General features: G+C 36.5%; 1 protein-coding gene across 10 annotated transcripts in view; it reads left to right on the top strand.

The window, feature by feature from the left end:
* PIKFYVE (phosphoinositide kinase, FYVE-type zinc finger containing) overlaps positions 1 to 25,277 on the top strand; it is a gene marked incomplete at its 3' end in the record, with an annotated part of 76,324 nt that overhangs the window by 17,713 nt on the left and 33,334 nt on the right. For 8 of the 10 annotated variants that reach the window (XM_082630707.1, XM_082630706.1, XM_082630708.1 and 5 more), the window contains 12 exons: positions 634 to 841; positions 2,650 to 2,739; positions 8,000 to 8,138; positions 9,280 to 9,437; positions 10,565 to 10,676; positions 11,637 to 11,784; positions 12,326 to 12,493; positions 18,022 to 18,081; positions 19,709 to 19,838; positions 20,266 to 20,446; positions 21,058 to 21,132; positions 24,250 to 24,357. In XM_082630707.1, coding sequence (XP_082486833.1) covers positions 634 to 841; positions 2,650 to 2,739; positions 8,000 to 8,138; positions 9,280 to 9,437; positions 10,565 to 10,676; positions 11,637 to 11,784; positions 12,326 to 12,493; positions 18,022 to 18,081; positions 19,709 to 19,838; positions 20,266 to 20,446; positions 21,058 to 21,132; positions 24,250 to 24,357 — 1,577 coding nt within the window. Of the gene's footprint in view, positions 1 to 633; positions 842 to 2,649; positions 2,740 to 7,999; positions 8,139 to 9,279; positions 9,438 to 10,564; positions 10,677 to 11,636; positions 11,785 to 12,325; positions 12,505 to 18,021; positions 18,082 to 19,708; positions 19,839 to 20,265; positions 20,447 to 21,057; positions 21,133 to 24,249; positions 24,358 to 25,277 lie in introns of those variants that run through there. The other 2 variants (XM_082630709.1, XM_082630702.1) reach the window with 2 other exon arrangements.

The following is a 25,277-nucleotide window of genomic DNA, read 5'->3' as shown; positions in this document are numbered from 1 at the left end:
CTGAAAAAAAATGCATTTAAAATTATTAAATAGCCTTATTGTTTGTCTTCCCAAGAATATTTCATTTCCACCCTTACTTTCACTATAAGAATTTCCTTTATACTTCCCCCCCTATATTTCATATTGCTTGTAAGCCAATTTTGTTAGTTTGTTTTTAAAACTGTGCCCCCTTGTGGAGGCCACTCTTCATGGCTTCATATAGATAGCTAAATAACATTTTCCTCCTTACTTGTTATTTAGGGAAAAAGTGTTACTTCTATTTGTGTTGGTTTATGTACTCAATTAAAAAAATTTTTTTTCTTGAACCTCCTGTCTCTGGTAGATCCCTTACTTCACTTTAGAACCTTGAAGAATATTCTTTTAGCAGAGTTTTCTAGTACCTTGAGTCATATTTTCTTGTTATAAATATTTGAGGTAATTTGGATACCTGGATGGATTTTGCATAATGATGGTTTTTAAAATAGATAACAGAGCTAACAAAGTTACTTCACTTTTAAAAGATGTCTTTTTTGGTAGTCTTTACTTGAGGATGGTTCCTGTTATTAGATTAACTATAAACCCAAGGGTTTAATATGTTCTGGTAAGTAATATATTAGTTATCTTTTACTTAATTTTCTTTTTTTTTCCTCCTAGGGGACCTCCGAGCCTGTACATACTGTAGAAAAATAGCCTTAAGTTATGCTCATTCCACAGACAGTAATTCCATTGGTGAAGACTTGAACGCTCTTTCAGATTCTGCTTCCTCTGTGTCTGTACTTGATCCGAGTGAACCCCGAACACCTGTAGGGAGTAGAAAAGCCAGCCGCAACATATTTTTAGAGGATGATTTTGCCTGGCAAAGGTACTGTCACTTACATGTAATTTTATTTATATTTGATAAATACTGATAGTCTTGTGACCTAAGGGTGCTTTAAGTTAACATTTAACCTCTTTGAATTGTTTCCTGAAAATATACCTTTTTCTCCTTTTTTCTCAGCTTGCCTTAGGAAGGATCACAGAAGATGTTTATGGATAGTGATAATGTTGACTAATTAGAATGTTAGCTCCACAAGAGGAGAGACTTTTTCTTGTTTGCTCTTCTACACCTGGCACCAAGAACAGTGTATGGCCTATATATGATCCTGATAATATTTGTTGAATAAACAACAGAAGTTATTTCCATTAGTAATTTCTAATGTAGCCTTCTTTGAGAAGGAGGATGCTCATAAGATTTGTGTTTATAATATTTGCAAATGAAATTAGATTTTTTCCCTTCCTGAGGAACATTTCATCTTTTTTCATATGTCTAAATATGCTACACTGTCTGGTTGTGGAGGATGTTACTCTTTCTTTACCTGGAACTGTTTGAATTAGAATCCTAGATTCATCAGTTTCTGGTTGTTTTTCGTTAGCTAAATAATTTTCTCATGCGTCATACCAAATATGGACATGTCAGAGTGCTTGAAATTTTAACTAGCATCTTTCTGTTATTTTCTCAGTTACCTCTTAATGGAGTGAGGAATTAATAGGTAACCAATGAATTTAGACAAAAGTAAAAAATGAATGAATTATACCTACATTCAACATGTATGAATCTCGGGGATATAATGTGGAGGAGAAAAGAAAGTCACATATGATATAGCCAGTGATTATTTATAGAAAGTTCAAAAATATACAAATGAATACACTATCTAGGGATACAAACATGGTAAACTTATAAAGAAAAGGAGGAGAATGATAAATATAAAATTTACAACAGTAGTTTCATTGAGGGCAGGGAAGGGAATGGGATTGGGTCAGGGGAACAAGCACTTCAAAGTCGGTGGTAATGTTCTTTTTCTTAAATTGCTCCATGGGTGCATTGGTGTTTGTGGCATCATGATTCTTTATACCTTACATATATTTTATAAGTTTTAAAGATTGACTCTGCATTTAATGAACAAGAAAGAAAGGAGAGGGATTCTTCATTTCTTACTTCAGTAAGCAATGCCATGTGGATGCCTGGCCCTGTTGTGTGAGCCCAGAATTGGCAAGTGTGATTTAATAAAACAAACCAGGGTTGAAAGCTTCCTGGGAGATGCCGGATAGATGTCAAAGGCAGAATAACTTTAGGTTCTGTGCTAATAGTTTAATGTTCATTCTCTTTTAGCCATCATTTCTCTGTGGTAGGCACTACTTTCTCCTTTTGACAGATGTGGGTGCTGAAGTTCAGCGAGATTAAGTAACGTGCCCAAGGTCACACAACTAGTAAGAGGTAGAGCCTGCACTTAGACCTAGGTTTGTGTGACTGCAGTGCCATTCCACCTAGTTATGGGGACTGAGAATAAAATATTTGAACTCAGGATTCCGGCCCCCCTCAGAGCACTTCAATTTTGTATATGTGATGTGAGAAGGAGTTCTACAAGTCACTCATCCAGCCAATTTTATTATTTTATTGACACCCATTATACTTAATAAACTCTCTTTATTGCTCGCTCTTTTGGTATTTGATATCCTTAAGGCAAAACCCATCCTATTTCCACTTCAACTAAAAGAAGAAAAACAAAAATGACCCATAAGCTCATTATTGCAGAAAAACAACCTGCTTTTAAATGTTAAAGCATTTTATTGAAGTTGGATTTGCCTATAACTCTCTTAAATCATCTCAGTATTTTCTTATTTTCTTTATAGTTTGATTCATCCAGACTCCTCAAACACTGCTCTTTCAACAAGACTTGTATCTGTTCAAGAGGACGCTGGGAAATCTCCTGCTCGAAATAGGTAAACTGCCAAATGAAAACACTGTTCTGTGTCTGGTTTTTCTTTTTTTTTTCTTTTTTTAAATAAATTTATTTATTTATTTATTTATTTATTTATTTATTTATTTATTTTTGGCTGCATTGGGTCTTCATTGCTGCGTGCAGGCTTTCTCTAGTTGCGGCGAGCGGGGGCTACTTTTCGTTGCAGTGTACGGGCTTCTCATTGTGGTGGTTTCTCTTGTCGCGGAGCCGGGGCTCTAGGCACGTGGGCTTCAGTGATTGTGGCTCGCGGACTCTGGAGCACAGGCTCAGTGGTTGTGGCGCACAGGCTTAGCTGCACTGCGGCATGTGGGATCCTCCCGGACCAGCGCTCGAACCCGTGTCTCCTGCTTTGGCAGGTGGGTTCCCAACCACTGTGCCACCAAGGAAGTCCCTGGTTTTTCTTTTTTATAGTAATGAGTAGAACAGACATAAAATGGAGGGGATCGATTGTTACACACTTTCTTAGCTCTAAAAGCTGAGCTAAACTATCGTTTCCTTTTTGCTAGTTAGCTGTCACTTGCATTCTCTCAGTGGCCGTTTTCTACTATTCTCTATTGGCTTCAGATCTCGGAACCTTCATTCCTTCTTTCTTCACGTTTAACAGGTGACCTTTCTTTCAGTTACACAGCAAAGAGGGGAGATAACACGAGGATGTCCTCAACTCTTAACATCACTTACCAACTTGATCACAGTTGCAGCTCATCCTTTTTCTCTTCACTTCTGGTTCTCCACTTGTGTTCTGGTTCTCATCCCTTACTAGTTTTTATTAGTTACGCTATTCGTGTTCCTTATCTTTCACTTCTCTCTGCTGACTCCTTACTGTCTGCATTTAAACAAACTCATGTCTTACCTATTAAAAACAAACAAACAAACAAAACCCCTCCTTTGTGTTTTACCTCTAGTTATTTGTAGTCTCAATTTATTTTCTTAGCCAAATTCCTTGAAGTGATAGCCCATAACTGTTCTATACCTGCACACTTCCTTCTCCTTTTCAACTTAATAGAGTGTTACTAACATCTACACCTCCCTGCCAAAAATACTGTCATTACAAAATCAATTGGTAAGTGGTTATAAACCTGAAGAACTAGATATCTGACTCACCATGGTTTAACATACTTTCAATTTATTCTTTCAACAAGTAATTAATAAGTACCTATGAACTAGGTGCTTGTATAACAGTGAATCAAATAAACAAAAATTTAAAGCATATGAAAGCATAAGGAATAGGGGAGGAGGTTGAAATTTTGGTGGTTTTTTTTTAGATTATTTTTGATGTGGACCATTTTTAAAGTCTTTGAATTTGTTACAATATTGCTTCTGTTTTACGTTTCGGATTTTTGGTGGCGAGGTGTGTGGGATCTTAGCTCCTCAACCAGGGGTCAACCCCCACCTTTCCCTGCCCGCCCCACCCCCCGCCCCGGCATTGGAAGGTGACATCTTAACCATTGGACCACCAGGGAAGTCCCAAGGTTGGAATTTTGAATAGTGTGGTCAGTGAAGACCTCACAGAGATGGTGATGTTTAAGCAAAGACTTGAGGAAGTGAGGGAGTAAGCCATGTGGAAATTTTGTAGAAGAATTTACCAAACAAACGGGGAATCACTAATTCCTGAGAGGGAACATGCCTGGCAGGGAATAACAAAGAGTCCTGTGTGCCAGGAGTAGAACCTTCTCACAATTCATTGTAAGGACTTTGTCATTTAATGAGTGAGATGGGAAGCCGTTGGCGAGTTTCATTTTTTACTTATTTTGAAAATATTTTATACTTGCAAAAAAGTTGCAAGTAATAGAGTTAAATAAGTTTTCATATATTCTTCATTAAGGGTCACTAATTTACATTTTGCCCATTTGCTTTGTTACTTTTTTTTCTAGACTATTTGAGAGTAAGTTGCAGACATCATCATCCTTTACTTAAAAAAAAATTTATAAACGTCACTTTGTAGAGCAGTTTTAGGTTCACAACAGGATTGACCGGAAAGTACAGAGAGTTCCCATATCCCCCTGCTCCCCACAGCCTACCTCACTATAACCATCTCACACTAGAGAGGCATGTTGTTAACGCTGACGAACCTACAATGACACAGCATTATCACCCAAGTCTGTAGCTTACATTAGGGTTCACTCTTGGTGTTGTATGTTTTGTGGGTTTAAACAAATATATAATGACATATATTCACCATTATAGGAAAGTACAGAATAGTTTCAGTGTTTTAAAAATCCTCTGTGCTCCGCTTATTGATCCCTCCCTCCCTGCCTCAACCCATGGCAACCACTGATCTTTTTACTGTCTTCATAGTTTTGCCTTTTCCAGAATGTTATGTAGTTGGAGTCATACAGTATATAATCTTATCAGGTTGATTCCTTTCACTTAGTAATATGCATTTTAGTTTCTTTCTTGTGTTTTTATGGCTCGATAACTCATTTCTTATTAGCATTGAAGAATATTCCATTGTCTGGAAGTACCACAGTTATATTTATCCACTCACCTACTGAGATATCAAATAGTTGGATGTATACATCTAGAGTTCAGGAGAGAGGTACAAGTCGGAGATATATACTTGGGTGTTGTTATCATGTGGATGGTATTTAAAACCATGAACCTGTGTGGAGATCATCAAAAGAGTGAGTGTGGAAAGTGAGGAAGTAAGGACCAGAGACTGAGACTGGGGAAATGAAGAGAAACCAGAAAAGGAGACTGAGAAGGAGAGACTAGTGATAAGGTGAAAGGGAGTCAGGAGAGTGTGTTGTCTTAGTAGCCAAGTGAAGAAAGTATTGTATTTCAGGGAAGAGGGAGTTATCCTGCTGATACATCAGATGAGATGAGGAGTAAAAACTGATTATGGGATTTAACAATAACATTGGTATAGGCAATTTCAGTGGGTTGTTCGGGGTTCTGGCGAGAGTGGAAGAATTGGAGACGAGTTTTGTTATCCTGAAGCAGGGGAATGCACTAGAAGAATGTGAAGTCAAGGCAGTTTTTTAAAAGATGGGACAAATTCCAAGATTCCTGTTGGCACATATACAAATGTAGAGATAGCTGTGCTAGTTTACAGTATATCTCTGTGTGTTTTGAATTAGTGCTAATATTGATATATGTCTTTAGGAAAGATGTAATTTAGTCAGTGAGTACTGTCTCTAAATAAAATTTTAGCTAGTATTCTTACCACTAAGCTACTTATTTGAATATTTGACAACAAAGTTGACTAATTTTCTTTTACTTTCGTTGCCACTATATCAGAATATGTGTAGGGATGATGGACTTTTAGAGAAGAAGAATGCATGGATAAAGCACATATTGGACAAGAGACTTTAATTGGTTGAATAAGACATAGTGGCAACTTTTCACTAAAAGAATATGCCAAGTCATGAGGAAGAAAAAAAAAGAGGAAAGAAACCTCATGAAGAACTGATTATTTAAAAAATCTTGTTTATAGACTATATTTATTTGATATCAGGGTTTCTTATTAAGAATGATTTTTTGCCTAAACCTGTTACAGACCTGTGAATAATTTCTTAAATTATTTTATGAGTATCTTTATGCTAAGAGAACATTCAATTGAGACCTGGTTTGAATGGCAGTCCTGTTATTTATTAGCTGAGTTAGACAGATTCCTTAATCTCTGACTCTTGATTTCTTTATCTGTAGAATGGATCTAGTTGTACCTATTCAATAGGATTCTGTGAGACCAAATGAGGGAAAATACATCCTGAGAGGGACTTGAACACATTGTAGATGCTTCTGCCTTTTATCCTTTATATAGAAGCTAAAATTGGGTTTCATTTTTTCTGTGTAGAAGCTAACTAAATTTCTAGTTAAAATTTATAAGTAAAAGCTTGCTTGCTGCTATTGATATTTCATTTGTAAGTCACTTATCTGGTAACTTATTGATATTACACTTACCTAATGACTGACTGTAAACTTTAGAAGTACAATTTTTTCCTGTGTTAAAAAAAAAAAGGATATTTTGTAAGTACTTATATACCAAGAGAGGAAATAAATTTTCACTACCTTTTCTATTGATCAAATTCAAAATATAATAATAATTGAGGACAATATTTTTAACATAGGTCTACTAATGAGAAGAAAGGAATTCTTTTTTGTGGGATGATTTTGCTGAGTTGGGGTTCAAAATTAGTGTGTTTCTTGTCATCAGAATATTATAGATGTTCGACTAAAAAAAAACTCGTTAGTTCAGTGGTTATGCAAAAACTTTTTGGATTGTGGGCCATAATTTCCCATGCCTGATCTGAAAGATTTTTTCTGCATTTAGACTGATGCTTTGTATTCGTCAATTAAAAAAAAGAAAACACCCTAATTTTCAGCATTTTAAGAAGAGTTTGTATTTATTTCCTTTGAGATATTACTGCTGTATGAACTACATCTATAATTTTTTTCCTGTAGTCTTTTCATAATGACTTTTTTAAAAGCATCTTTATTGGGATATAATTGCTTTACAATGGTGTGTTAGTTTCTACTTTATAACAAAGTGCATCAGCTGTACATATACATATATCCCCATGTCTCCTCCCTCTTGCGTCTCCCTCCCACCCTCCTTATCCCACCCCTCTAGGTGGTCACAAAGCACTGAGCTGATCTCCCTGTGCTATGCAGCTCCTTCCCACTAGCTATCTATTTACATTTGGTAGTGTATATATGTCCATGCCACTCTCTCCCTTTGTCCCAGCTTACCCTTCCCCCTCCTCGAGTCCTCAAGTCCATCCTCTATGTCTGTGTCTTTATTCCTGTCCTGCCCCTAGGTTCTTCAGAACCTTTTTTTTTTTTTAAGATTCCATATATATGTGTTAGCATATGGTATTTGTTTTTCTCTTTCTGACTTACTTCACTCCGTATGACAGACTCTAGGTCCATCCACCTCACTACAAATAACTCAATTTTGTTTCTTTTTATGGCTGAATAATATTCCATTGTATATATGTGTCACATCTTCTTTATCCATTCATCTGTCGATGGACACTTAGGTCCATAATGACTTTCTTTTAAACTTAATTTGAAGTAATTACAGACTAACATAGAAGTTGGAAATCATAGTGCAGAGAATTTCTGGATACTCTTGTCCCAGCTTCCCCAATGATAGTATCATACATAACCATCATAACTACTTTTAAAAGTGCCCTTAACATTGGCAAGTAACCATTTATTTAAAAATGAACTTTCATTGTAATCCTGTTTATTTATGAAGAACTTACAACTGTGTTTTCACTTTCTGTTTTTATTTCCAGATCAGCCAGCATTACTAATCTGTCACTGGATCGATCTGGGTCTCCCATGGTACCATCATATGAGACATCTGTCAGTCCCCAGGCTAACCGAACATATGTTAGGACAGAGACCACTGAGGATGAACGCAAAATTCTTCTGGTACCGGTCTAGTATCTTTGACCCATTGCAACTTTTGAGTATAGAGAATGTTTATCTCACTAATTTTTTTTAAAAGACAAATACAAATGAAATAGCCAGTCATCATATAAATTAAATAGAGGAAATAATTTGATTAAGTTTTTATTAGGATGACCTGAAATTGGTCAAGCACTCCGTGCTCATATGCTACATTAATATTTCCTTGACTACTTTCATCTGGCAAAATCAGAATTCAGATGCCTACGTAATACTAGAGCTTAACTTTGAGTTAGGTCCCAGATCGCTGTTTAAACTTTGGAACATGTTTCTTATACACATGGAATACTTTTCATACATTTAATATTATATGTTTAAGTAGGTGGTAATCAGTTGTTTATTGAATTTATCTTTGTAAAATACTGTGTTCAATCATAAGAGTGACTCAAAGAAATGGAAGATATGGCTTCTGTCCTCAGGTTTATAATTCAGAAGGTATAGAGATGAGAATAAGCATGGCATTTTTTGTGGACTGAAGTGAGGTCTATTAATTGGGAGATGTTGGGAGGGATATTTAGTTCAATTCTGTGGGCAATGAGAATGGAAAGTTATTTGGGGCTACTTGGTGGAAGGTGGTGAATTCAGTCTCTATTATAAGTTTTAGATTTGAACCTGTAGGTGCTGAACAGTGTTGAGGTTTTTTTGAGCAGGGAGTAGTTCCCTGATGGCCTTTCTCTAGGAAATTCACCTGGCAGTTGGGTATATGTGAGAATGGTAAGAATCTGGTGGGATAAAAGCTACAGAAAGTTACTTTAGATTAATGTGATTCACTGTTCCCGCCTTCTCTTTTGTTCTGTCTCCAAAGAGTGGTGTGACATTCTGTGTTTAGATAATCAGGAGACTGATAGTATGTGCCATTGACTGAAAAAAAATTATTTGGGATAGTTTTTTTTTCTCAAGAGAAAAAGTTGTGTTTGCAATTAGATGAGCTGAGTTCAAGCTGTTCCCCATGCATGTGTCATTTCTATTAAATCATGTAACTTAGCTATGACAAAAAAATCTGAATTGAGTTTCCTTTTATGCATCTAAAAATCACAAGAAGCAGTTTGAAAAGGTATATAGCATCCTTCTCAGGAGTAATTACTTCCTCATAATGTGATTTCAGGACAGTGTTCAGTTAAAAGACCTGTGGAAAAAAATCTGCCATCACAGTAGCGGAATGGAGTTTCAGGATCACCGCTACTGGCTGAGAACTCATCCCAACTGCATTGTAGGAAAGGAGTTAGTCAACTGGTTAATCCGAAATGGACACATTACTACGAGGTAATGGAGCTTAAGAAAGACTTTTTGATATTATTTATGAACTTATTTTTAATGACATATGTAGATATAAAGGGAGCAAATTTCTTTGTGAGTGGGATCCTGCTTGTTTTCTGCATTTGGTGTTTGGGGTGCTAATTCTCAACCCTCCTCCCTTCTGAGTTGTAATGAGTAGAGAATAGATGCGAGGAGCCAAATGGGGTCACAGTTCACCTTATTTATTAAAAGCAGAAATGTGCAGTTAATTCCCAAAGCCCAGAGCTCTCTAGTTAAGCCGGATTGGGGAATGCAGCTAGATCCTAAGGCCACAGTAGATTCTCCTGCTACTGCTCCCTAATCTGAACTTTCAACCTGTCTTGAGAATTGGGTCCATTAACCACACCCGGAGTGTCCTAGCCTGCCTCACAAATCATTTGTGAGAAAGAGACAGACAGGTCTTGTTGCCTTTCAGGGTAATGCATCACCTGGCTTTTCTGCTTGCTTAGAAGAAACAAGTATGTAGGAAGAGAAGAAACAGCTGTAAGCAGTGAAGCCCTGGGTTCCAGTTTGGGTTGTATCTCTTTCTAGTTTTGTGCCCTTCATCAAGTTATTCAATCTCTTAGAGACTTGACCTCTCAGCTCTAATATGAGGACAATATGTGATCCTATGAAGAAGCTGTGAGAATGAAATAATATGGGCTAATGTGTTTGGTACATTGCCATATAAGTGTAATGTGTTAATTGTCTATTTCATGTATATATATAGATATACATTTTATATCTATATTTATAATATTTGGTATTGTCTTCTCATCAAAGACTGTAAGCTCCTTGAGGACAGGAGCCATGCTATTCTCAACACTTTTTACTCCTAGTAAGTACAGGGGTATGCATGCACTGAGTACTTGTAAATGTTTGTGTAATTGAAATTAGGTTTTCTTGGGACTGGTTCTCCTTTACCATGGTACATGGGAAGATCTTTTAATTTAGCTTCAAGTCTCTCTTGTTTTATCCCTCACCTATCCAAGGACCATTTGAAATTCCAACTCTGATTAGAATGGAAAAAAAATTCGGTTTGTGTCTCATCTTGTACTTGTAAAATTATTCTGACTGACTTTTAAAAGTTTTCTTTTTTCTTGGTCTTGATTCAGGGCACAAGCTATAGCAATTGGACAGGCAATGGTGGATGGACGTTGGCTGGATTGTGTCAGTCATCACGACCAGCTCTTCAGGGATGAGTATGCGCTGTACAGACCGCTGCAGGTAGTGTTCAGTGGTACCGCTAATGAGAGTATAGTGAGCTTTGTTGCCAAGTCTTCTTCATCAGTGGGAATAAAAACTAGTTGAATTACCCAAAGATACACTTTTCTAACGTGTTTTCCCTGCTATTTGAGGAAAGTTAAACATTTTTACTTGATAGGTAGTGGTGATTAAAAAACCCATTGGAATCAAACACTGTTCAGTTGGTGTGGCTTCTCTTTAAGCTTGGCTTTGTGATATTGTAGTTGCTTGTCATTTATCTTCAGTGGTTTTCAGTTTTACTGTGTCTGTATTTTTAGGACTAAGAGGAAGTATATATAGTAAAACAATTGAAAAAACTTAATGGTACCATTGCAATAGATTTTGACTCTATAGCAGTATTCAACTGTACAGTAATGGTAAAACGGTGAATATTCTCTTTTCTGTTTTGTTTTTATTTTACTTTAATTAGGAAATTGGAAATTACTTAAAGATAGAACTTTTAAAAAAGGTATACTTTAACTTTTGGTTTATGTTAATTTGATATAAATAATATTCAGTAACACCTTTGTGAACTAAAATTGAAAAATCAATGGTTAGAAAGGACAAAAGACCCAGAACACTAGTGTGGTGTTATGTGTTAAAATCTAACAGTTGTTGGCACAGGTTAGGATAAATTCTAAGCTGTCTTTACTCTCAGGAATAAAAGATGAAATGAAACACTATAAAATCTGTATATTATGTTTTGTTCATAATATGCTGCCTTTAAGCTTACTGATTCATAAATATTATAATTGTAAGGGTGGAGTTGCCAGCATGATGCTGGTTTACAACTTAGCTTCTATTAATTTGCTTATTTTTACATAAATTTATTTAGTGGTTAGCCTTGTACAAATATTGGGCTAGAATTTGTTTGTAGTGTGACAGCCTCAACATTGTTGCCATTGAGGGTCAATTGCTTGGATCTTGTCTTGACCCTTTCAGAGTACAGAATTTTCCGAGACCCCTTCTCCGGACAGTGACTCAGTGAACTCTGTGGAAGGACACTCTGAGCCATCCTGGTTTAAAGACATAAAGTTTGATGACAGCGACACAGAGCAGATAGCTGAAGAAGGTGACGATAATTTGACCAGTGAGTTTCACTTTCTGACATTTTAGTTTTTATGAATCATTACTGTGTATGTATGATAAAATGAGTGTTTTGTTTATGTAGTTGAAGCAGTCCTACTTTTAAGATTTATGGCTCCAACTAAATGTAACAACATCTGATAGCAATCCTTGTCCTAGATACAGTATTTTCTTAAGAAACCAACTTGTTAGGCTACTGGTGTTTTCAGATTTCGCTGTAGTCTTTAGTTTGCAGCAGCTTAAAAATAACTCTGAGCTAATATTGCAGTAGACAACTTTCTCACCTCTTCACTATGATATCAGACCTTCTCTCTGCAGAACCTCCAACATATTTCTTCATTTTAAACATTCATTTTCTATTTAACTTGCTCAAATTTTATTAAGTCTACACAGAAGTACATGAAAATACTGTATCCATTTTGGTATTGCACATTGGGCTTGTATATTAAAAAAACCATTTTTCTCCTTTCCTCCAATACCCTGATGAAACCCATTTTTACTCCCCTCCTCTCCCTATATTTCTTTCCCCTCCCCAACACTAAAAGATTCTGCCAGTCCTAGCAAGCGCACATCAGTAAGCAGTTTCCAGTCCACAGTGGACAGTGACTCAGCCGCTTCTATCAGCCTGAACGTGGAGCTGGACAACGTGAACTTCCATATCAAGAAGCCCTCCAAGTACCCACATGTGCCCCCTCACCCTGCTGACCAAAAAGGTAGGAGGTAGTCACCATCTGCAATCCAAACACAGGCTGGAGAGATCTCAAGCCAGCTTGGCCTTCTGGCTTCCTCTGACCCCTATGGCTGAGGGGATTTGGTGTGGGTTTTGGTCCACCCCTTCTCATTTTCCCCACACCTCTTCCCCCACATGTTTTGTTTTTTTTTTTGGTTGGTTCTGGTTCCTTTTATTTCTTGTTTTCTACCTCATTACCACCACACCCAGTTTAAAGCTTGTAGTCTTTAAAAGGAACTACATCTGACTGCTTTTCCCTTAGCATAATGTGCAACTTCCAAGGTGGCATTTCTTTGCATTTATAACATGGATGTTCTGCTCTATTCGTTTCTCTTTCTTCATTTAATATTTTAAAGCTTATTTGCTTATGCTATTATCCAGTAGCATAGTATTCCACTAAACCTTTCCAGATGCTTGAACTAGATTGGTGAAAAACATTCACACATTCCAAAACATCTTTCTACTCTAATTTAAAATGCTTATTGTGCATATGCTATATTTATAAAAAAGGTTTCTTCTTTAATACAAAACAAATTCATTCTTTTAGCTGTCTTATTTGAGGCTTTAGTCTACTGAAGAATAATAATTCAAAAGACATTCGGTATAAAAGGAAAAATAAGGTAAACCATTACTAAAACTAACATAGCAGTACATAGAAATGAAATGCTTTCCTTAAAAATGGATGATGATGTTTACTTTGTTGGATATAATTAAAAGGCAATTAAAATTTTAGCTCTAAAGTGGCATTAGTAAAGGTAAATAAATAAAAAATACATAATTGGGAATTCCTTGGCGGTCCAGTGGTTAGGACTCCGCACTTCACTGCAGGTGGCATGGGTTTGATCCCTGGTCAGAGAACTAAGGTCCCGCATGCTGTGCGGCCAAAAAAAAGAAAAAAAACATAAGTAATAAGTAACTGTGGCATTTCATTATGTTACAGTAACTGAAAAATCATTATTCTACAGATGAAGCAATTTATTCCATGATTTCACCTGTAGTTTGAATTTTTAATATTTAGTGCTCTAAATTTGAATTGTCTCCTTACTTAGATCTGAAATTCCTGCCTAATTCTTTGCTGCTGCCTACTTTGAGCCTCAGAATATTATCAGAAGAGAGAAGCTTTTGAATGTAAACATCTATGCTAAAATAATTGGAAACAAATTCACATTTCTACAACAGATTTCTTATAATTGTTGATATTAGCCACTATCATCAAGATGTGGTAAAATGGCATTTAAGGGTTATAGTAATAAAAAGGTATATCTTATTTAAGAATAGAAACTTAGAGAGGGTGTGAGAAAAGAGGAGACCTGACTAGCATTGAGCACAAGTAAGATACACATCTTTATGGGAATCCTCAAAGCAGAAATTGGAAAAATGATGGCAGACATTTGGGTGAGTATGAAAGGACAGTGAAGCAGGCGTGGCACTTGTGGGAAAATTAACTGTAGACTGTGGTCACATGGAGGATATTGGATTTTTGTAATATAAATGACAGATGTGGTTCAGAGGTGGGATGATCTGTCATGATGGAGGGTATCTGTTCTCTGGACACTTCTGTTGGCAATTTCATTGTGCTGAAAGAAGAGTGTGAAATACATTTTTGACTTGCTGGTGATTTCACCTCTTGGAAAGTTAAGGAACTTTTGAAAATCATGAAGAAAGTGACCTGTCATCATGCAACTAATAATAGCAAAAGGTGGAGTGCTGAGCACAGTCAGGCACTTGCTTGAGGAAACCTAACTTCATAATGTTGGGGGAAGAATGGGAATAGAAGGCTCCGATAATGACGTTTTTACAGTTCAACCTCAAACTGCATTTATAAGGAAAATTAAAGGGGCAGCACCTGCAGTTGAAAAAACCCGTCATGACTCCTCTGGCAACTTTCTGGTCTCAACCTTTAAAAATTTTTTTCTAGAAAAATTATGAGAGGAAACCTTCATATGAGGATCAGTCTGAAAGAGGGGCCAGTGCTTTTAGAAAAGTGACAGGATAGCAGAAGTCCAGACTGCACTGAAGATTGGAGGAAATGCCAAGGATATCTTGGGAAAGATTTTTAAAATTGTGATGCAAAGAAAGAAAAATTAGGTCAGTTATTTGGGGAAGTTGATACAATATTAATTGAACTGTTTTTTTTTTTTTTTTAATCTCTGTCAAGATAATCTTAACCAGGAAAGAACACTCTCTGTTAAGAGGAAGTGAAGTCCAAAATAATGAAGAGTTAGAGAATGCCTCATTGTTGTTTTTTTTCCCTTCTAGTTTTACTGAGATATAATTGACATAAAGCACTGTATAAGTTTAACGTGTGCAGCATAAGTTTAGTGAACATCCATCATCTCACATAGATAGAAAATTAAAGAAATAGAAAAAATTATTTTCTTTGTGATGAGAACTCTTAGAATTTACTCTCTTAACAACTTTCATATATGACATACAGCAGTGTTAATTGTATTTATTGTGTTGTACATCCGTCCCTAGTACTGGAAGTTTCTACCTTTTGACTGCCTTTGTCTAATTTCCCCTCCCCCACCCCTTCCTCTAGTAACTACCAATCTGATCTCTTTTTCTGTGTTTGTTTTTGAACAAACCTCCAACTGTTTTTGAACAAACCTCCAACTGTTTTTGACCTCCAACTGTTACACATCATAGTGATTGCATATTTCTATACATTTTGAAATGATCACCAGTTAAGTCTAGTTACAGTATGTCACCATACAAAGATATTACATAGTTATCGACTATATGCCCCACCCTGTATATTTTACACCCATGACTTAGTTATTTTGCAACTGAAAGTTTGTACCCCTAATCTTCCTTACCTATTTCTTTTCTCCTTCCACCCCCCCTCCCCTCTGGCAACCCCTGTTTGTTCTCTGTATCTATAACTCTGTTTCTTTTCTGTTCTGTTTGTTCATTTGTTTTGTTTTTTAGATTGCACAAATAAGTGAAATCATACAGAATTTGTCTTTCTCTGACTCATTTCACCTAACATAATACCCTCTAGTTCCACCCATGTTTTCAGAAATAGCAAGATTTTATTCTTTCTTGTGGCTGAGTAATATTACATTGTATCTGTGTACACACACCCACACACCCACCCACCCACACACACACACTCACACACTTACTCACTCACTCACTCTCTCACACACCCACCTACCCCAGAAAGAAGGTAATTATTAGATTGACCTCTTAGATCATTTGCAACCTTGAGAGCCTGTAATTTGAGAACTTTATAAATCCCTTAATAAACATTTCTGGCTTTCACAGTTCTCTCTTGTTAGTTTTTAGCATACTAACAGGAATTATTCTTTTTTCTATTTTTCTTGTGAAGTTGAGATACAATAAATTATTTTTTTCTTCACTGTAATTACAAGGAACACTGGTTACCAGGAAATAAAGGTCGTCAGAGTGACCTAGTTAGGGAAGTGAAAGACTTCCTCTGCTTCTGGTTTTCATTTCTCTTAAATAAAAATGAGAATGGGTGCTTTTTATCTTTCCATTAAAGTTAAAGGTAATACTTATTAAATCTTTGGGATCATCTGCTAGCTTTTAAGGCTGAGGAAATTTGAATTCATAAAATTGATTGAAATAGCTATACTTAAAAAAAAACTGGTCATGTTTTTTATGTTACATAAGCAAACCCCTCATTTTCAGAAACTTGTAAAACTGAGACAGTGCGATCTTCTGGTTTGATTACTTTTTCATTATTGCTCTTGGAGAGTTATGCAATTAAAATATATTTTCTTCTGTGTTGGACGCAGGATTCTGAACCATTCTTTTAAAGTTAGCAAGTAGAACCTAGAGAAGAAAGTCAAAATTGTGGCTTCCGCAAACCTGTAGACCTAACTTCCCATTTATAGGGAAACAGGGGGTATAAGAGCAATTTAAACAGCACCATGAGGAAACAATCCATCAAATCCAGAATGTGGGATGTTCACCAGGACATTTGGCCTGGGTTCTTTCAAAATTCAATATCATGAAAAAAAAAGGTAGGAAGTCTACTTTAGACTAAAAGAGAATAAAGAGAATGTAATGTATGAACCTTAATGGATCCAGGTTTGAGGGGGAAAAAACATTCATTAAAGCATTTTGGAAACAGTTAGATAAATTTGAATATGGACTAACTCAATGATATTAAGAAATTGTTAGTTTTCTTAAGTGTGTAAATACTACGGCTATAGAGGAGAATGCCCTTATTTTTAAGAGATGCATGCTGAAGTATTAGTGGTAAAATGTCATGATACGTGTAATTTCAAATGGTCTGGAAAAAAAGCACACATATAGAGAGAAATCAGATATGGCAAATCATTAACAATTGTTCAGTCTAGGTGGAGGGTATACAGGATTTTCTGTATGTTTGAAATTTTTTCATAATGGGGAAAATCCATCACTTCTGGAATTACATATATATATATATATATATATATATATATATATATATATATATATATATAAATATCCTTTAGTATGAAGAGTAAAGCTTGTAAAGCCTCTACATTAGTTGAACAAATAGGGGTAGACATTATTAATTTCTTTGCGGGAGGTATAGGAATAAAGTATAACATCTGTTTTCACTGGTCCATATAATACTTGATTTTATTGTATTTGACATGGCACACTTGAACTTTCTAAATTTTTTTCTCCACTTTCTTGTTTGAAGGATGAGCATATTGGCTTATAGACACATTGACTTTTGAAGCCCATTTGTTTATAAATTCTACCTGCAAAGAATTTTGTGGAGCACCTTTACCTTAAAGGGCTTAAAATGCATTGTGGTTAAATTTGCACGGTAGAAAGAACCTCATTTGAGCTGTGCTTGGTCACAGACCTAGAGAAAAGGTCATGGGGAAGTAAAGAGTAAGTTTCACTTATAAGAAAAATATTTACTATTCTAAAAGTTCTAAAAGAACACATTCACAGTGTGTTCAGAAGTTATCTTTCAGCAACTATTTGGTTAGAAGTTTTGAAAATTAAAACTCTAAAAACTAATATAAATCCATAGGTTTTATGTCTTTATTCCCTGCCATTGTCAGTTTTGTATTAATTTATTTCATAGCTTATATTCTGAAATTTAAAAAACCCCACCTTATATTGTATTATGAGGTGGCTTCTCTATCTGAACTCATTGTTTGTTAAATAATACAGTTGTACATGAGAAAAAGAGTAACTTTTTAGGTTTGTCATGAAAATTACTGACGATCTCAGTTTTCATAAACCAGTTCAGTTTTGATAAGGGAAAAATGATCTGTTAAATATTATCTGTCATTACTGTTTCAAGGTTCTGTTGAGTTATTAATTTAAGTCTATCAAATTTAGTATGAAGTGTGCAGAACAAGTTATAAAGCATTATTTTAGCCCAAAGTTTTCGTGACTTGGCTGTGTACTGATGGGTTTAGTATGGGTAATACTTTGTGTGTGGGTGTGTTTTTTGTATAATTATGCTGGCATGTTATAGTCGTAAGCTTCTCCTTTCCTTCCTCCTCTCTCTGCTCTCTCCCTGCTATGCAGAGTATTTGATTTCTGACAATGGAGGACAACAGCTCTCAATAAGTGACGCCTTCATCAAAGGTAATTTTATCAAAAGCTATACATGGGATGGTCTCTTTTGTTCATGGGGATATACTTGGGGCTTAGCACATTGATAGGTGCAGACTAGGTACTGACAATGTATTTGATTATTTTAGTATCATGGGAACACAGGTTTTAATATGTGTAGTAACTTTGAGACTGTTGAGAACCAAAAATATAAACTTGGACTTGGTTTGAAAGAAGGTCTCTGATCTGAAAAGTAGTTGTTTAAAAGCTTTTAAATAGATTTTGAATTTCATTCATTTAAAGGCATGAATAGCTTATGCTTCCCTATATCATGAGTATAGTATTAAGTATTGATATACATATCATCAGTGATTTTTTCAAGCTTATCAAAAAGCCTACAGGCAGATCTCATCCAATTGAGGATGCTGCTTGCCCTGGGGAGTTGGGAAGACAAGTGGACAGAAGAGATAAAGAGATAAAGAACTAATTCTGCTGATCATTTCCCTGGGGACAAGAGGAAGTACAAGCCTTTTCTAACCGTGACCCTACTTAGCTTGCTGTGGAGTGAAGACACACTTACTTAATTGGTCCATAACACTCTACAGCTTAGGCCTCAGATAATGGGAGGGTTTCACATAAAAGAGAGAAGGTAGGGCAAGCTGGTACAAGGGCAGCCACTTGCAGCTGGTGTCATAACTTAGCAGTGTTTCTAAATTCACCTCCAAGCATCTGGTTCAGCTAGATGTTTATAGACCAGGGCTTTAAATAATTGAAATGTGCCGTTTTTGTACTTCACTTGTCATGGACACTTGCTTTACTGTGTAAGCTGCTGGAATGTGTAGTTGAAAGTTTTTTTGTTTGTTTAGTTTGCTTTAAGAGGGGAAAGATTTGACAATTTTTGTAAGCATTTCTCACCTCTTTTCTTTCCATTTATTGAATCACATTTTTCAACATTTAGTGAGCATCTTTTTTTGCAAAGCATGTAGTATTATCTATTATTTTTTTGGTCTTGATCCATTGACAAAATTTTACATAAATTGTTATTTACCATGTTTTAATTTCTTTACAGTTAATTTTTAGGTCTGACTTGTAAAAGTTTTGCCAATTAAAAAGAAAGCCTTTTGTTCCTGTATTGAAAAAGAAACACTAAAAGGATTGTCTGAGTAGACTTTTCTATACTGTCATGTACTGGTTCAGACGTATCAGGGCTGAGCTTTTCTCTTTAAAGTTCAGCACCCACACTATCACGTGTTCTGCTTGCATTCCGACTTCTATTGAATGCAGTTTTCAGTTTGTGGTTTTATAGGAAAAATAAACCACCTCGTTTTGTTAATGTCCCCAAATAAATAAAAAGACTGTAAAAAAATCTCATTTGCTTTTCAGAAGCCGTATTTATAATTATTTTCTTGAGAGTCCTGGTTGCTTATGTAAATTTACTTTTCACACTTCTGTCTCTGATTTTGTCTGTTGAGAATATTGATGATCTAACTCAGAGTTCATTTTTTAATTTATGAATTTAAACATGTCCTTGCTTTTTTTACACCAACAATTGAATTGGCTACCTTAAAAAATGTAAAAACGTTAAGTTGGCAATTTCTAAATCTATGAGTAGATGGTATAAAACGTGACAATGAAGTTTAATTTCTTATTTTACACTTAGAATCCTTATTTAACCGTCGAGTTGAGGAAAAATCCAAAGAGCTGCCTTTCACACCTTTGGGTTGGCATCATAACAACCTGGAGCTGCTGAGGGAGGAGAATGGAGAGAAACAAGCCATGGAGAGGTTGCTGTAAGGCAGTGAGCTTTTTAATTTTAATTCTCCATTTTTATAATCTTCAATGACTTGATAGGCATGTGCATAGTTCTTTCTTAGGAAGTCAAAAATACTAACATTACTTAGGAAATAAAGCCTGTTCTGGTGAAATTTCTTATAAAACAAAAAGTGTCCTAAATTGTGCTTGTCTGTCCCCATTGTCATTTATGTGTTAAAGTTTAATCAAATTAAATGGGTCATCTTAGTTGAGGATATTCACAGATTTTCTTTATGTGAAAAATCATTAAGGTGCAGATATGCAGAAAATAAAATTGACCAAGAAGATCTCATCTGTGAGCCATAATTAGTGTGCTTATTTCTTTGTAGACTGTGTTGTATCTTCAAAACTGTTGTCTCTGGCAGTATTAACTATGCAGACTTCTTTCCTGTAACATTTTTGTAGCTCAGCTAATCACAACCACATGATGGCACTACTCCAGCAGTTGCTCCACAGTGAGTCATTGTCACCATCTTGGAGGGACATCATTGTATCACTAGTCTGCCAGGTTGTTCAGACAGTCCGACCTGATGTCAAGAACCGGGATGATGACATGGATGTCCGTCAGTTTGTCCACATCAAAAAAGTGAGCTCTGCTAATGCTTTCCTAATGCTAGGAATTGATGAGATGGCCTGATAGTAATTTGTCTCTTAATGGTAATCTGAAAGGGTCATTACCAGGAGGGGTGCTAGGTGAGGAGGGGGAAGTTTTTTCTGCCTGCTCTATTTGTTAGCAGTGCACTTAAGGGTCATAGAAGCCACTGTTAGAAAGTGAGGGGTGAATGGGGGTGGGGGGTAAGTTGGGCTTGCAATGAGTTGGGAACCCAAACTTTCTTGCTTCCTCTTCTTGATGTGTCATCTATGAGAAGTCCTCTTCCCACAGATTACTGTCACTGTTCTGAGTAAAAGCAGTGGGTAATTGCTTTATTTAGAGAGTAGTGGAGTTTTGCCTGTATTTTTTGCCTATGATATGTAACTTAATAGTGGTCTTAATTGACATCTGGCATCAAGTACCAGGTAGTATGTTAGAGTGTTGATGATCATGCTAAGAGGCCATTAATTATTGGTTGAAAGGAAGAAATGCATCCTGGAACTTTTTGTACTTATTTGGAAATAAATAATAAATAATAGAATTCATTTGACTGGATTCTAAGGATGTATCCTTGAATTTTATTGTTTTCTTAATTGTTTCATTAGATCCCAGGTGGAAAGAAGTTTGATTCTGTGGTTGTCAATGGGTTTGTTTGTACCAAGAATATTGCCCATAAAAAGGTAATGTGATTCAGTTCAACAGTGAAGTTCAGCAAACTATGACTATGTGCCAAGCTAACAAGCTGGGGGTACCTTAATCGTGGAAGAAAAAGAGATTGGACATTGAGGGGTAACTAGCAGTGTCTCCCATAGGGGTGACATTTTGGGGGTTGAGGGAGAGTCTCCCAGAGCTGATAATGATTGGTACTTGTACAGTGGGGACTCATCAGACAGAAGAAGGCTTCCCAACCAGCAGGCTGACAGGACACTGGTATCATTTCTCCCTTCACCCCACTGCATCTCAGGGTGACAGGATTCTCTAACAGACTGGAGTCCTTCCAGAGGCCTGCCATCTGACAACTTTATTCTTCCTCATAGGGCTGAGCTCAGAATTATCACTGGAATTCTGTTATCCTTCTCCCCTTTTATCTCTACCTTCAACCCTGAGGCTCTTTCTAGCACTAGCACGGAGAGTAGGGTGAAATAACCTGGTGGACTAAGGAAACTCTGAGATCCTAATGTGCGAGATGGGAAATGGCAGGAGATGGGGCTGGAGGAAGCAGGCAGGGGCTTTGTATCTCACTTTATTCTGAAGGCTACTGATTAGCAAAGTGTAGTGTGCATCAGGATCACCTGTGGACCTTGTTAAAAAGGTAGATCCCTAAGTCCAAACCCTGGAAATTCTCATTCAGTAGGTTTAGGGGGGTGGGAATTGGGGGGTGGGTAGGGGAAGGGTGGGACTACTTAAAAAATTTTTTTTAAGGAAGTATAGTTAATTTACAATGTTATGTTAGTTTCCAGTGTACAGCAAAGTGATTCAGTTTTTATACACATATATATATTTTTTCATATTCTTTTCCATTATAGTTTATTACAGGATATTGAATATAGTTCCCTGTGCTGTACAGTAGGACCTTGTTGTTTATTTATTTTATACATAGTGGCTTGCATCTACCATTCCCAAACTCCCAATTTATCCCTCCCTGCACTACTTTCCCCTTTGGTAACCATAAGTTTGTTTTCTATGTCTGTGAGTCTGTTTCTGTTTTGTATATAAGTTCATTTGTGTCATAATTTAGATTCCACATACAAGTGATATTATGTAATATTTGTCTTTCTCTGTCTGACTTCACTTAGTATGGTAATCTCTAGATCCATCCTTGTTGTTGCAAATGGCATTATTTCATTCCTTTTTATGGCTGAGTAGTATTCCATTGTGTATATATGTACCACATTTTCTTTATCCATTCATCTGTCAATAGACGTTTAGGTTGCTTCCGTGTCTTGGCTATTGTAAATAGTGCTGCCATGAACATTGGTGTGCGTGTATCTTTTCAAATTAGAGTTTTCTCTGGATGTATCCTCAGGAGTGGGATTGCGGATCATGTGGTAACTCTGTTTTTAGTTTTTTAAGGAACCTCCATACTGTTTTGCATAGTGGCTGCACCAATTCACATTCAGCTGGGACTGCTTTTAATGGAGGCACTCTGGGAGTTTCCAGTGTCGTTTATTGGTTCTCACATTTTGAGAAACCATTGACCTGTAACAGTGTTCTCAAACCTTGCTGTGCTTCAGAATCACTAAGAGAACTTATTAAACATAGAGACACCCTGGCCCCACCTCTGAGGATACTGATTTGGTTACAGTGAGAGCTCAGGCAGATCTCAAGCCTGAACAACTAGATGGAGAAACTGCAGTCCTGTTTTCACTCTTTTCTAAGCAGAGTCTAATAATTTTTTTTTGTAAGTCATTAAGCCTCCTGAAAGTTGTTAGTGACCAAAGAGAAATAAAAGTATGTTTGGATTTGATATTATAGCAATGATTCAGAGTTCATATGTCTACATAGTCTTATTAAAACATTTTATGCCATCAAAGTAGTACTTTATTTTTTTAAAGATTTATTTATTTTTTATTTTATTTATTTTTTTTAAAAAAGTTTTTTTTTTAAGTTTTTGGCTGTGTCAGGTCTTAGTTGCAGCACACGGGATCTTTGTTGTGTCATGCGGGTTTTCTCTTCTCTAGTTGTGGTGAGTGGGCTCCAGAGCACATGGGCTCTGTAGTTTGCGGCACGCGGGCTCTAGTTGAGGCGACAAACTCAGTAGTTTTGGTGGCAAACTCAGTAGTTGTGGCATGCGGGCTTAGTTGCCCTGCGGCACGTGGGATCTTAGTTTCCTGACCAGGGATCAAGTCCCCTGTATTGCAAGGTGGATTCTTTACCACTGGACCACCAGGGAAGTCCCCAAAGTAGTACTTTAAATCAAATTAAATGGTCTTTGTTGAATTCAGAGGTATGTATGTTGTGCTCATCTCCGGAATTAAAAACTGTTATGTGTATGTGGTAGACACATATGCACGAATGACTGTCTTGCTCCACTGACCATATTTAGAGGTAGTCTTTAATTTGTAGTTGCTAAAAGAGCCCTGAATGTAGTTTCCCAGTTGATGAATCACTGTTTTCAGAACCATTTACTGGTTTGGCCCTGATAAGCTTGGTCAGTCGAAAACTTCGATTGCAGGACCTGGCTGTTCTGCTTGTGGCTTTAGTTGCGTGGTTAGGATATATTGTTTGAGTCACTGCTTCAGGATATGCTTTAAAGGTTTTCTGTTTTAACTTCTTATTACCCAATTTGGCTTGCAAATTTACGACTGCTTGGAAATTTATTCCATTAAAAATATATTCAGCAGGTGTTTTAAATCTTTTCTCCCTCATCTACCCTTCTTGAATTTCAGAAAAGTTAAATTCTGCCTTCAGAGTTGCTGATTTGTGGGAGTTTGTGGAGTAGACTGTCTTTAAGCCCCTCTCTGCCCTACCCAGGGCTGGATAGCTTTTCTTGCAACATTAGAAATTTAAAAAAAAAAAAAGTTAAAAAAAATATAGTTAAGAGTATAGAAGATTAGGTAAAATAGCATTAGTAGAAAAGAAGCCAATTTTTGAAGAATTTTGCATAGCCCTAAACTAATAATTTGCTTTGAAAAAAAGAGAATACCACAAAAGAGCTAAATGAGAGTATTTTAATATGAATATAATGAGATCATCTATTTAAGAGGAATTATGAACAGTGTGAATTTAAAGTTGTGATTAAAGGACTATAAGGTGCAAACTTCAAAGTTTTAACAAACTGTTCATTTATTTTTTAGATGAATTCTTCTATTAAAACCCCCAAAATTCTTCTGTTGAAGTGTTCCATTGAGTATCTCTACAGAGAAGAAACTAAATTTACTTGCATTGATCCTATTGTGCTTCAGGTAAGAACTTACTGAAACAGTAATCTGGAGGGATGTTTGTGTACTATGATGCTTGCCAGCTCTTATAACGCATTCCAGCTGGTTAAATTTGACAGACAAACTTAATTGCTGTTGTTTCATTTAAAAATTTTATTATAAAAGATGTTTTTATGTATCACACTTTAGAAGCTTACCAAAACCTCTGTCACTATTTTTAGTTTCAAAGTGTTAAAAGGCAACACATGGGCCTCCCTGGTGGCGCAGTGGTTGAGAGTCCGCCTGCCGATGCAGGGGATACGGGTTCGTGCCCCGGTCTGGGAGGATCCCATATGCCGCGGAGCGGCTGGGCCCGTGAGCCATGGCCGCTGGGCCTGCGCATCCGGAGCCTGTGCTCCGCAACGGGGGAGGCCACAATAGTGAGAGGCCCGCATACCGCAAAAAAAAAAAAAAAAAAGGCAACACATGACTTTTTGGGAATATATGAAGAAAAAGTGACAATCCAAATCCTGTTTTTCCTTCCCACCTGGGTCATGGATTTACTTTAAGGATTTCTCTAACTTAATCAGGTTCCCAATAATAATACCTGATTTTTTAATACAGTCTGTTCTACTAAAACACGTGTTTCTAGAACACTAAGTAGCTTACACACAGTTGGTAAAAGGGAATAACATCCTATGGAAGTTGTGTCAGTTTCTGTCTGGTTTTGCTTAAGTGAGGAGGTCCAGAATAACTGCGGTAGGATTATAACCCTCAGCTAGAAAGAAAATCAGCTCAGCTCCTATAAAGGCAGGAACCCTTTTAGCTCTATTTTAAGAAATTAGAAGTGAGCTCCTGTTTGAAGAATTCTCTCCCTAGAGAGATGCAACCCCTGGTCCTGGATGGCTCTTAGGCGTTCACTATTCAGAGTTCCATTTCCAGTTGTACTGTTGCACTTGCTTTTG

This window comes from Mesoplodon mirus, assembly GCF_964341445.2.
Source record: "Mesoplodon mirus genome assembly, chromosome: 8".
Taxonomy (NCBI): Eukaryota; Metazoa; Chordata; class Mammalia; order Artiodactyla; family Ziphiidae; genus Mesoplodon; species Mesoplodon mirus.
Note: the sequence above shows the minus strand (reverse complement) of the source record. Positions and strands in the feature narration are given on the sequence as shown.